Below are 13,942 nucleotides of genomic sequence, written 5' to 3' on the forward strand. Positions count from 1 at the left end.
TGGAACAGGGCTGCAGTCACCGTCCCTGCAGGTGTTCACACACCCTCAGTGCCATGGGGCAGTGGTGGCCTTGGCACTGCTGGTACAGAGGTTGGACTGGATGAGCTTAAAGGGCTTTTCCCACCTGGCTGATTCCATGATTCCGGGAACCTCCCGTTTCCCAGGGAGCAGAAGGACAGATGGTTGTTGATGCTTTGCTGCTCCATGTCCAACACTGCAGTTCCCTCCATCGGGAAGCTCCTGGTGGCCACAGAGCCCTGAGCACCTGCACAGCAAGGGGCTGGAACTGCATGATCCTAAGGTCCTTTCCAACCCTCACTGTTCTATGAGTCTATGATGATTCTACGCGGTACAGGACCTCCACCCCATTGGGAGCATGGATCTAAGAGGCTCTCAGGCGCCGTGTCCTGGGAGAGGAGACATTGAGAGCTCCTAAAGTGCATCTCCAGCAGCTTTGGACCCTCCACCCATTGACTGGCCAACACCGATGCGGGATAACGACAAGAAACCTGGGATTCATCCCACAAACAGGCATGGATTAGCAGAGTTCAACCTTTCCAACAGAACCATAGGAGGAAAAACGAGGCCACCAAGCAACGGGGCCACCAAGCAGAAGGAATGAAGAGGAAAGGGTTAAAAAGGTGATCGCCTGTCTTCATGGGATTTGGAGGCAAATGCCTCCTAGACAGATGGAGCAAGACTTCATCCTCTTAACGACACCCATAATCTTCATTCCATCGGGAGACATCAGCAGTTGTGGTCCGGCAGCACCAAGGAGAAGAGAAATCCTCACCTGCTCCTGAAGATGCTGCTGGTGACCCAGGCAGCTGCACCCCAAAGCTGCACTTGGGGCTGATGGTCATAGAAACATGGACTCAGCTTGGTTTGGGTTGGAAGGGAGCTTAAAGCTCATCCAGCTCCAACCCCAACACCTTCCACTGGAGCAGGGTGCTCCAAGCCCCTGTGTCCAACCTGGCCTTGAACACTGCCAGGGATGGGGCAGCCACAGCTTCTCTGGGCACCCTGTGCCAGCGCCTCAGCACCCTCCCAGGGAAGAGCTTCTGCCTAAGAGCTCATCTCAGTCTCCCCTCTGGCAGCTTAAAGCCATTCCCCTTGGCCTGTCCCTCCATCCCTTGCCCAAAGCCCCTCTCCAGGTTTCCTGCAGCCCCTTTAGGCACTGGGAGCTGCCCTATGGAGACAGCACATTGAGCTTGCTGCAGTGATGGATGAAATCCATACCCACATGAACCTGCTTCTAGGCAATGCAAAGCCTGTAGGAAAGAGCCTAGAAACTGGTTGCAGTGGATGTGATGGAACGTTTTGGGTCATCCCCCGAAGTCCTAATGGTGGAGCCTAATGCACATCCACAGCCTACGAGCTCGACCGGGTTGACAGCCCTGTGTGCTCCTCTTGTCCTGCTCCAGTTTGTGCTCATGGATAGGATCCACTCAAAAGAGGACCACCACATAAAGAGGACGGATGGGTCCTGCTCCAAAGAACCATCAAAATACACCTTAGGGTTTATTTAAGGGTTGTGGTAAAGCTACAAAACATCAGCCCACGCTGGGAAGGGGATGTGGAGGCTCAGCAGAGCACAAAGACATCGGTGTTAGCGCCCCATTTCCCCACGTCAACCACGGGTTGTCCCACATCCCACCTCAGCCAACCCTGGCACCGGAGGGAAACACGGGCTACCTGTAGTGAAGGAGTTGACCTTCCGCACTGTAATCCCGATAGATGTCGTATTCCTTCTCAAACACTCCGGAAGGCGACGAGCTGCAACACAGGAAGAGCGAACAGGGAGTTACCAACAGCCACCACAACGCCCACGTGCCCTTAGCAAAGTCTCCTTCGCTCTAGGATGGGTGGAGATCCATCCATGGAGGTGGGCTCCTGGGCCCACCAGCCTGGGCTCCGCACTCGGAGCCCAAATCACATCGAACTCGGGGTCATTTATCAGTTACGGAGCAGAGGATGACCAAGCTCTCCATGGTGGTGATCTCCAGCTTTACTTCACACCCTGCAAACGCCACATTCTCCCTTAAGGCATGCTTTTTTTGGGTGAAGAATGGCTCTAGACAGGCTTGGGTGGATCCCAAACATCCCATTGCTTTGTCCCTGCCATGGTCCTTCCCAAGTGAAGCCCTTCCTCATGCCTTGAGCATCGCTCTTGCTCCTCTCCTGGTCAGAGCCAACACGGGCAGAGGTGATGACCACCAGAAAAGCCCTTTTTGGCCCGTTTTCACCTGCACGTTGCAGCTGGTTACACCTGAGCCTACAGAACCCTCATGGGAGAATGCCACAGCACCAACAGCGACCAACCAGCTCCAAGAGACACCTTATCTGAGCACACTGCTTGGAGAAACACGGAAAAGGCACCTGGAGGGGCAGGAATTTTGGGGTGATTTCAGCAAGTTTTGAGCAAGAAGAATGCCAAGACTAAGAGCTGTGTCCAGCATGAGGTCTGGCTCACGTTGGGGAGCTGTGGCTGCCCCATCCCTGGCAGTGTTCAAGGCCAGGTTGGACACAGGGGCTTGGAGCACCCTGCTCTAGTGGAAGGGGTCCCAGCCCATGGCAAGGGGTTGGAGCTGGAGGAGCTTTAAGGTCCCTTCAACCCAAACCAGGCTGGGATCCTATGGAAGACCACAAGCAGGAGACAGGGACCTGGTGACTCTTCCACCGTGGAGGCTCAAAGAGCTCATGGATGTTCTCCTTCTCCATCAATAACTGAAGATGTTTTGCAGACCCACGTTTGGTTCCGGGTCTCCAAGTTCCTGACGTTGGAGCAAAGCCTGTTCTACCCAACAAGTCAATGGTCTTGCTGTGGCAGTGCCACAACCGTGTTGAAGGGTGCCCTGAAGTGTCCCCAAAACCTTCCCTCCTCAAGGAGAAGTCACATGAGGTCCCTGCTGTTCTCCTCACACATCATGTTCTCCAGCCCCTGACCACCCTGGTGTCTCACTCAAGTTCATCAAGCTCTTCTTGTCCAGGAGAACCCCAACCTGTGGTCTAATGGAGATTAATTGCTTCCCTTGATCTATGGGAATGGCTTCCCTTCATCTACAGGCTATGGGTCTGCTGCATGCCACCAGCCTCCCTTCCTACCAATGCATGCTGCTCACCGAGCATAGAGCTCCCCAAGCCTCCTGGGTCCCTGGGACTGGTACCCAGAGCAGGTAAGTCCATCCCAACTGCTCCACGTGGCCTTGCTGAGCTCCAGGGGGTTCTTCCCAACCTGTCCTCCCTCCTCCAGGTCCCTCTGATCACTGGCCCTGCCCTCAAGCCAAGCAGCTCACCTGCAGACAAGGGCGACTTCTGTCTCCTCTGCAGGTTATTGATAAGGATCTGGAAGAGGAGAGGTCCCAGGATGGACCTGGGAGGAGTTTCCACCACAGCCAAGCATCAGGTTGGGTGCAAGCCATCAATCACCACCCACCCTCTGAGCCTGACGATCCAGTTTTGTACCCACCTATCAGTGTCCTTGTCTAGACTCCAATGTCCAACTTGGACACAAGGATGCCATGCAAGGTGCATCAAACACCTTGCTAGGGTCAAGGCAGACCATCCAGATCAGCAGTTGTACCATTAGCAATCGGGTTGGTCAACCTTGACTCACATGGTAAATCCATGCTGCCCATTCCCAACCACCTTTGCATCATCCACGTCCAAGAGGACCTGCTCCGTGGTCAAGGTAATGCTGACCAACCTTTAACTCTCTCGGTCTATGGGCAGGTTGCTGCTACCCTTGCAGATGCCACCACAGTCCTCCTGCCAATGCCACCCTCAGCATGGCTCTCCCTTGGGTAGCCTCTTCCTTCCCAACCCAAGCATTTCTTGCCTCCACCATCCCTTGCCTTCTAAGCCATACAGCTGGTGAACAGGGCCCAAGCCTGCACCTCTGCAAGAACAAGTTGAAGACCAAAAGAACCATCAGGAGACATCCTTAAACCAAGATATCACAACCTCAGACAAGTGACATGACTACATGGAACCCACCACACATCACTGGTACCAAAGACACGCTCTGCATCATCCTCCAGGTCCTTTTCCTTCCGTGTAAAGGAGACAAAAGCCATGGTGGGGCTGGTGCAACTGTAACCTTAACAATGCCCCTTCATCTTTTGCAGGTGGGCCAAGAGCTGAAGCCAAATCCTTACTCAAGGCCACGTGTTTTAAGTGCTTCCAGTGTATTTCCTGCAGGTTCTGATGGGAGGTGAAGGTTCTGTACCAACATCTCAGTCCTGTTGTCCTATATGATGGACTGAAGTCAACATATTCAGCTTTTCAGGCCCATTTATTTCACCAGAAAGAAGCAAATCTTCCTCTAAAACTAAAATGATCTGGTTCTGAACTTGCCCTTCGAGTCAATTCAACTAAACCACACCAAGAGCCCTTCCCTTCTGGATGGCAGCAGTCAAGGAGACGCAGAGGCACCAAACCCCAATTCAAATCAGTCCTGAGCACCTTCATATTCATGCAGATGATGAAATCACTGCACACGTGTCAAGAGATCCTCATGTCTCTTCATCAGGAGAGAAGTGACAGGGCAAGGGGTGATGGGGTCAAACTGGAACAGGGCAGATTCAGGTTGGAGATAAGGCAGAAGCTCTTCCTTGTGAGGGTGCTGAGGTGCTGGCACAGGGTGCCCAGAGAAACTGTGGCTGCCCCATGCCTGGCAGTGCTCAAGGCCAGGTTGGACACAGGGGCTTGGAGCACCCTGCTCTAGTGGAAGGGGTCCCTGCCCGTGGCAGGGGTTGGAGCTGGAGGAGCTTTGAGGTCCCTTCCAACCCCGATAACTCCATGATCCTACGACTTGCATTAGCCAGATTGAACTAAAATGCTGTCTGCCTTGTGCTAAATGCAACCTAAATGGTTATTCCTCCACAAAAGCCAACCTGAGTGCTTATTGCAGTAAAAAAGAGGCCTTGTGACGTGTTTGTCTACTTTGAGAGGCAACAAACATCACCCCCAAATCAGACTCGTTTGGGTTGGAAAGGACCTGAGGTCATCCAGTATCAACCCCCTGCCACGGTCACCTTCCCTTAGTGAGAGGAGATCTCCCTCTAAGCCCCCATCTCCCCACAGCTGAGGCTGCAGCTCAGCAATCCTGACTTTGGGGACCCTGGAGCCAGTCCAGAGCAAGCAACAAAGCTGGTGTTGCACCAGAACCCGCACACACTGAGCTCCTGCAGCTCCCTCCGTGCTGCCTCGACCAAGGGGATGAAGGCAGCTTAAGAAGGGGAAACCAAAGTCATTCAAATGCCATGAGAAGAGGGGCCTCTCCGGCTGCCACCCTCCTGCACCGGCCCCCCATCATCTGCCCAAACACAGGACTCCTCCTAATCCCTTATTTAACTAATGGGATCTCAGACAACCCTAATTACGGTGGGGCCAGACTCCAAACCCTAATGCCTTCTATGGGAGTCACCAAGACGGATGCTTGAGGTGCTCCTTGTGCTGCTGAGCTTCGGGGGATGCTCCGAAAAGCTCCCAACGTTTGCTCTTTGGGGAGGACAGCTTCATCCGAGCAAGGTCCGTTGGCTCCCATCCCTGATGCAACACTTTGTGAGCACAAAAAAGGAGCAGCTCTGGAGCCCTCAGCACCAGAGGGATGTGGAGCTGCTGGAGCAAGGCCAGAGGAGGCCATGGAGATGCTGTGAGGGCTGGAGCAGCTCTGCTCTGGAGCCAAGCTGAGAGAGCTGGGCTGGGGCAGCCTGGACAAGAGGAGACCTTAGAGCAGCTCCAGTGCCTAAAGGGGTGCAGGAAACCTGGAGAGGGGCTTGGGACAAGGGCCTGTAGGGACGGAGGAGGAACGGCTCCATCTGGAAGAGGGAAGGGTTGGATGGGATCTTGGGATGAAGTTCTTCCCCATGAAGGTGCTGGGACACTGGAAGGGGTTGAATGGAGAAGTTCTGGATCCTCCATCCCTGGCTGGGCTCAAGGCCAGCTTGGACAAAGGGGCTTAGAGCACCCTGCTCTAGTGGAAGGTGCATCCCTGCCCGTGGTTGGAACTGGATGAGCTTTAAGGTCCCTTCCAACCCAAACCACTCCATGCTTCCATCTTTAAAGCACTCATCAGGTCTAAAGGTGGCCTGAGCTCAGCAGTAACACCCAAAAGCTTCAAGCTGAAGCAGCAGAAAGCATCAGGAGCAGGAGCACCAACACCACCCCTGGAGCATGAAAGGGGCAGGAGCACATCTGGAGCTCCCTCCCACCTCACCCAGCACGTCCAAAAGGCACAATTCCATTTCCTCCCTCTCCCAGCATGGACCTTCTCCCAGCTGGGATGGAGGACATTCAAAGGTGATGCTCCATCGACACCTTAAACTGTGGGTTCCAGAGGCTCTACTATAGACACAACCTTGTTCCTGTCGTTTGGAACCTCTGTCAAAGCAGCAAACATCTATTAAATTTAAGGAAAAAAACAGGAAATTCAGTATTTTCCCCCCTGGGATAGGAAGTGGCACCGTTTCAGCTCTGCGAGCAGCATTCCATTTATTTTTAGACCGAAGGGAAAGGGACTGGCCTGAAATAGCACAGCTCAATGGCAAGGCCAGGAATAGAACTGAAATCCCAGCTCCTAATCCCCTGCTCTAATCACTGCCCTGGAAGGCTTCATACCCTTAATTACAGCCCCTGCTCCTGATGGGAGGGAGAAGATGTTTCTCTTTGGAGTTGGGTGAAGGGCAGTTTGAGGATCGACGTCACATTCCATCCTTGTATCCTTAGGCAAATATCCATCTAATCCCGAGTCCTGTTTTGCAGCAGAAAGTGGAGGATTCAAGGGGAGGATACTGGAAGGAAACAGGGATGAGAGCTGCATCCCTGGTTTCATCTTTCACCCTGGTTCGAGCAAGAAATGCAAGATACGGGCATTTCCCCCTAAAATAGAAGAGAACGGAATGAGGAGCAGGCCTGGCATCCTGAGATGTGGTGAGTTCTACACTGGGAAAGCATTGCCCACTCACAGTCACCTCCACACGTCCACGTGCTGATGTGGATGGGGCCTCATCCAAGAGTTCGGCTCCCATCGTTGCGCACGGAGCGAGGCCAGAGGAGGCCATGGAGATGCTGCGAGGGCTGGAGCCAGGCTGAGAGAGCCTGGTGCAGCCTGGAGAAGAGAAGGCTCCTGAAAGGGAGAGCCCAGAGCAGCTCCAGTGCCTAAAGGGGCTCTTTGCCTGAAGCATCTTCCCACAGCTTTAAGACTTGGGCAGATAGGGAAGGAGCCGACTGGACAGAACTGGATGTCCTGTGGTCAGAAACCATCCCTGAAGCACAGGGACACCCCTGCATGGTGAGAAGCTTGGAGCACCAGCATCTGACCTGTCTCTGCCCTTGGCTGCTGTCATCACAACCAAAAAGCAACGTTTCATTTGCACAGCTCATGTTTCAGCTTTGTCTGTGCCGGGCCCGAGAGCATCAGGTGCAATCGCAGCATCCCCAGAAGCTCTCCTGCAGGTCAGCAGAAGCAAGGCCTCTTGTCCTCTGTGCTTTGCTATAGACTAAAGCACCTCATCACAGCACCCCCATCCTGGGCTTTATCCCTTTCCACATTCACTACACGTGGATTTAACCATTTGCCAGCACTACAGTGATGATCTTAAGGCCCTTTCCAACCCTAACTAGTCAATGATTCTATGTTCCTACAGCTTCCTGTCCACCCCTTCCCAGCTGGAAGTACCAAACCCACCACGTTCAACCACATCTCCCCTTTCTACCCAACAGCATCTTCCCTTCCATGGAGTCACTACAGCAAAAGCAACCCCTTTTCTGGTGGGGATAAGGCTGGTTTTGCAGGTAGATCCCCATTATGGCAAGAGGAGCCACAACAGACCAGGCTGCAGCATCCTCAACCCTTCCAAGGCTTCCTTGGCGTTTGGTATTCTCTCCTTTAACATGTCCCATTGACAGCGAGGCCTCAGCAAAGCTCCCAAGGCTTTCCAGAGGAGAAATTAAGGAAGGAATGTGATTTTTCCAGCCAGGATATGGGGGTTAAAGAGACTGTAGTGTGTGGAAGGGTGTCATGGTTTGGCTAAGCTGAAGGAACAGGACCACTGTGTCTCCACCAGGGATGCTGATGGAAACTGGGCAGTGAGCAGGAATTTCTGCTCTATTGGCATCTGGTTGTTTCATTGTCTTAATGCTACTCTGGATCCTGGAAGACCTGGAATGTGCTTTATGCCACCCCCCAGCAAGGCCAAGACTATGAATTGCTGGGGCTGAAAGGACACACAACCCTCCAGCAGCCAGGAGCAACTCTAGCCCATGGCTGGTTTCCTCTTCTCCTCTAGGCAAGGTATCCAGGGGTTAAACCTTTCCATCTGAGACCCCTGGAGCGATCCTCCCTCCTCCTTTGCATCCCACAAAACACCTGCATGGAAAAGGAAAGAGCATGGAGGTGGAGGACATGAAGGATGAGGATGTGCAGCGTCCACACCAGCTTCTGTGGTCCAGCGCGCAAGGCAACGGGGCATGATGCTCCTACAGGAAGATGCTGATCCTGCAGCAAAACCCAAGGAGGTTAAAACCCATTGGCTGGATCCCTGTTAACCCTTCACAGTGCAACAGGAACAAGCTCCTGCTCCACCAACCCTGTCCCGTGCTGGAGCAGCTCTGCTCTGGAGCCAGGCTGAGAGAGCTGGGCTGGGGCAGCCTGGAGAAGAGAAGGCTCCTAAAGGGGAGACCTGAGAGCAGCTCCAGTGCCTAAAGGGGCTGCAGGAAACCTGGAGAGGGGCTTGGGACAAGGGATGGAGGGACAGGACAAGGGGAATGGCTTTAAGCTGCCCGAGGGGAGACTGAGATGAGCTCTTAGGCAGAAGCTCTTCTCTTGCTCCAAGCCCCTGTGTCCAACCTGGCCTTGAACACTGCCAGGGATGGGGCAGCCACAGCTTCTCTGGGCACCCTGTGCCAGCCTCAGCACCCTCAGAGGGAAGTCTCCCCTCTGGCAGGTTCAAGCCATTCCCCTTGGCCTACTGAAGGTCAAGGCTTGGTATTTTTGGGGATGGGCAAGCAAAGACTGGCTTAAATCACCATCACCGTGCCCTGAAGAGACCCGGGTAGACCTGGCCACCATGCGCCAGCAAACAACCTCCATCCCACCTCTCCACCTCTTCCAACCCCACCTCCCCAGCGGGGAACGCTGCCATCCCCACACTCAACCTTTATCAGAGCATCTTCCACGGGAAGATCAAGCCAACCCTGATGGGCGAGACACGGAGGCAAAGCTGCCTCTGAGGTCCCACATGAAAGCACTCGCTGAGCTGGGAGTTCCTGTTCTTGTCCTGCACGGCCGGGAGATCACCCAAGCCACAGTTTCTGTGAGGAGGGAGAACGTGTTGCCAGCAGGAGCTGTGGGGCTGGTGGGTCCCTGTTGGGTCAGTGATGCTCGAAGAGCCAGGGTTTCAGAGGATACAGAGACTCAGTAATGAGCTGCCTGGTTCACAGCTTTGAAGGCATCAAAGCCTGACCCAAAGCACCAGTGCAGAGGTCTCAGTGTGTTGTGCATGTGCAGGTGGACCACAGAAAGCATTAAGTCGTTCTTCAAAGCATCCCAGCCTGGTTTGGGTTGGAAGGGACCTCAAAGCTCATCCAGTCCCAACGCCCTGCCATGGGCAGGGACACCTTCCACTAGAGCAGGGTGCTCCAAGCCCCTGTGTCCAACCTGGCCTTGAGCACTGCCAGGGATGGGGCAGCCACAGCTCCAACTCCTCAACAAGAGCAATCACCTCTGCTACGAGCCCCACAGAGCAGTGGGACAACCCATGGTCACCGCACGGAGATGCTATCCAGGGAGACCATTTCAGCCCACACCACTCTAGAACCAGGAGACAAGGGACTGTTTCTCCACTGGACCTTCTGCAGTGAACATCTACCAAGGAGGAACGCCTTCTACAGATGGTTTTACCTCTTTCTAGAGTAGAAACCCCACTCTTTAAGACCTGCTGCAGAGACACGTGGGGAAATCCAGCTCGAGGAGCATCCACAGAATGCTCTCCACAACAGCAGAGCTCTTGTGCTCTTCCACACCCCTTGGAGACAACGGGGGTGCCTCCGCTCCCGCGTGGCTGCCACCGCCCCACCACCAAGCTCCATCCCACGCGTCCAACCTTGCCTTTACCTTTCCGTTTCCTCTTTCACCACAGCATACTGCGTTGCCTGACGGCTCGGCCTCTGCTCCTGCACCTTCTCGCTGGCCTCCAGCTCCTGCTCCAAGGAGGAGCTGGTGCTTCCTTCCCTGCTGACATTGCTGCTCCTGCCGGGGCTGTTCTCCGTGGACGCCCGGGGCGACTCCGTGTTCTGCTTCAGGGTCTGCAGCTTGGCCAAGGGGATGATGTCGCAGTTCTGGGGCCGGTGCCACACGGTCCTCTGCGTGGTAGCGTTGTAGTAGTAGAACCGGGAGGTGTTGGGGTCGAAGAGCTCCCACCATTGGTTCTCATTGGTGCGCTTGATGCGCACCCCGGCGGGGGGGTCCCACACGCACTCCCCCGTGATGAGGTTGGCGTACATGCGCTCCCGCGTGCGAGGCTCGATGATTTCCACCCATTCCAGCCTGAGGGAGGCGAGAAAACACAGCAAAGGGACTTGAGCCATGGCGGCTTGGAGGTCGTTTCCAACCCTACCCATGGGATCGTGGAACGGCTTGGGAGGGAAGGGACCTTAAAGCTCATCCGGTTCAATGGGCAGGGATGCACCTTCCACTAGAGCAGGGTGCTCCAAGCCCGTGTCCAACGTGGCCTTGAGCACTGCCAGGGATGGGGCAGCCACAGCTTCTCCATTCAACCCCTTCCAGTGTCCCAGCACCCTCACGGGGAAGAACTTCATCCCAAGATCCCATCCAACTCTTCCCTCTTCCAGATGGAGCCGTTCCTCCTCATCCCACCCCTACAGGCCCTTGTCCCAAGCCCCTCTCCAGGTTTCCTGCACCCCTTTAGGCACTGGAGCTGCTCTAGGGTCAGGAGCCTTCTCTTGTCCAGGCTGCCCCAGCCCAGCTCTCTGAGCCTGGCTCCAGAGCAGAGCTGTTCCAGCCCTCGCAGCATCTCCATGGCCTCCTCTGGGCTCGCTCCATTGGTTGACCATCCTTAAGGTAAAGAAATGCTTCCCACTATCCAGCCTAAAGCTCTCCCGGAGCAGGTTTGAATCATTCCTATGTGTCCCATCTCCAGATCCTGGGAGAAGGAGCTCAGCTCCACACTAAGCAGCTCCCTCTCGCCACCTTCATTAAAGTAGGAGGGGATCTAACATCAGTCTCTATATACAGTATGGAGCTCATCACTAAAAGAAGGAGCAGAAAACATGGTTTAACCTCCCTCCCATCACCCCATCCCCTGCTGAGCTAAGGCCCAGGCCCCATGAACCCAACGCACTGACCCGGCTCGCTCAGAAACGCAGCGCAATGGGGTTACGGAAAGCACAAAGCAGTAAATGGAGCTTAGAAATGCAAAAGAGGATGAAAAGACGTTGCAGTGCCAAAGAAGAACTCTTTTAACCCATTCTTCAGATTACCCCCAACACCTTTTGCTAATGCAGGGGATGCCCCAGGCTTTCAGGCAGCCAAATCTTGCTCAAATCCTTCATTTTCCTGTCGATTGACGGAGGAAAACACAAGGGATGCTCATGTTAAAGAAGATTTTTGACTTGGAATCCGTCCTAACCTGCATTTACAAGGCTGTTCAGAGAGGTATAGAAATAGAGAAGGCAAAATGAGCCCCCAGCGTGCTAAGTGGAGCTTCTCAAGCGAGGTGGCATTTAAATGTGACACATCCAGTGAGTCAGACAAGTGATGGATGCCAGCCTCTCCCTGGGAGCCAATCCCCCGGGGGCCTTTCAGGAATGCCCAATTCACTCAAGCATTCCACGATGAGAAGGCCTCAGGGGGCAATTACCTGACCCCTGCAGCCTGGCCGCAAGCCCTGGAGATGGTTCAGAGCATCTTTGACAGGATTGAAACATTGGAGTGGGAAACAGGAGCTTCCCACGTGCCAGAGCTTGGAAAACCAGACTGAAAGGGTGGAATCCTTGCTTAGTGCTGGGCTGCACCCCCAGAGCGTGAGCAGCAGCTCCGGGAGGGGATCCTGCCCCTCTGTTGTGTGAAGGGGAGACCTGAGAGCAGCTCCAGTGCCTAAAGGGGCTGCAGGAAACATGGAGAGGGGTCTGGGACAAGGAACTGTAGGGACAGGCCAAGGGGAATGGGTGGATGGATGGATGGAAGGATGGATGGATGGAAGTAAGGATGGATGGATGGATGGAAGGATGGGTGGATGGAAGGAAGGATGGATGGATGGATGGATGGATGGATGGATGGATGGATGGGTGGATGGATGGATGGAGGATGGTGAGCAGACCTCTGGAGAAGGACATGGGGTGATGGTCTATGAGAAGCTCTCCATGACCCAACTTCAGTGTGTGCTTGAGCCCAGAACCCCCCCATGTGCTGGGCTGCACCCCCAGAGCGTGAGCAGCAGCTCAGGGAGGGGATCCTGCCCTTCTGCCGCAGGAACGGGAGACCTGAGAGCAGCTCCAGTGCCTAAAGGGGCTGCAGGGAACATGGAGAGGGGCTTTGGACAAGGGCCTGTAGGGACAGGCCAAGGGGAATGGGTGGATGGATGGATGGAAGGAAGGATGGATAGATGGATGGATGGATGGATGGATGGATGGATGGATGGATGGATGGATAGATGGAAGAATGGGTGGGTGGATGGGTGGATGGGTGGGTGGATGGATGGATGGATGGATGGACGGATGGATGGAAGGAAGGAAGGATGGATGTATGGAAGGATGGGTGGGTGGATGGGTGGATGGATGGATGGATGGATGGATGGAGGATGGATGGATGGATGGATGGATGGATGGATGGATGGAGGATGGATGGATGGATGGATGGATGGATGGATGATGGATGGATGGAGGATGGATGGATGATGGATGGATGGAGGATGGATGGAGGATGGATGGATGGCAGCCCTCAGGAGAAGGACTTGGGGTGATGGTTGATGAGAAGCTCCTCATGACCCGGTTTCAGTGTGTGCTTGAGCCCAGAACCCAGAACCCCCCCATGTGCTGGGTGCACCCCTAGAGCGTGAGCAGCAGCTCAGGGAGGGGATCCTGCCCCTCTGCTGCGGGAAGGGGAGACCTTTGAGCAGCTCCAGTGCCTAAAGGGGCTGCAGGAAACCTGGAGAGGGGCTTTGGACAAGGGATGTAGGGACAGGCCAAGGGGAATGGCTTTAACCTGCCAGAGGGGAGACTGAGATGAGCTCTTAGGCAGAAGCTCTTCCCTGTGAGGGTGCTGAGGTGCTGGCACAGGGTGCCCAGAGAAGCTGTGGCTGCCCCATCCCTGGCAGTGTTCAAGGCCAGGTTGGACACAGGGGCTTGGAGCACCCTGCTCTAGTGGAAGGGGTCCCTGTACATTGAACTGGATGGGCTTTAAGGTCCCTTCCAACCCGACCCATTCCATGGGTCTATGATTCCATTCCTGGCATAGAGAGAAAAGCCACGGTTGAGCCTCTCCTTGCAGAACAGAGACCAAAAGCAGTTAGAGAAGGGTCAATCCCACACCGTGCCTCACGTCATCCCGCACGACGCAGACCAAGTGAGCAGCTGAATGCAATGAGACAGCGGGGCTCGGGGCCAGCTCCAGCTCCGCATGGTCCAATCCATCCTCCAGGCTTCCATGCAAGGCTTCCCCTTGGGTCTGAGCGTGATGAAACCAACCCAGTGTTTCCCATTGATGTGCCTCTGGCCTTAGATTAACGTCATTGCTCAGCTCCAGGTTTAATGCTTCTCTCTGACCACCCTGGGCTCCAGGGCAGATGCTGCTCTAGGGCTCTGGATCTTCCTCCTGGAACATCCTGGGCTGTCTGCATGTGGGAGGAAGAGAAAGTCCCCAACCAGGGCTCCTCCAGGGTGAAATGAGAGCTCAAACTGCAGAGACATCACAGGGAAGCGA

General features: G+C 54.7%; 1 protein-coding gene across 3 annotated transcripts in view; it reads right to left on the minus strand.

Moving 5' to 3' along the window:
* Nucleotides 1–13,942, minus strand: part of LOC133266454 (rho GTPase-activating protein 39-like) — a 116,260-nt gene that overhangs the window by 27,835 nt on the left and 74,483 nt on the right. For all 3 annotated transcript variants that reach the window (XM_061447604.1, XM_061447602.1, XM_061447605.1), the window contains exons 2-3: nucleotides 10,118–10,549; nucleotides 1,696–1,776 (exon numbers count right to left, since the gene is read on the minus strand). In XM_061447604.1, coding sequence (XP_061303588.1) covers nucleotides 1,696–1,776; nucleotides 10,118–10,549 — 513 coding nt within the window. The remainder of the gene's footprint in view (nucleotides 1–1,695; nucleotides 1,777–10,117; nucleotides 10,550–13,942) is intronic.

This window comes from Pezoporus flaviventris, unplaced genomic scaffold (assembly GCF_033815535.1).
Source record: "Pezoporus flaviventris isolate CSIRO_AGI_PZ_B2104156 unplaced genomic scaffold, CSIRO_AGI_Pfla_v1 ptg000007l, whole genome shotgun sequence".
Classification (NCBI taxonomy): Eukaryota; Metazoa; Chordata; class Aves; order Psittaciformes; family Psittacidae; genus Pezoporus; species Pezoporus flaviventris.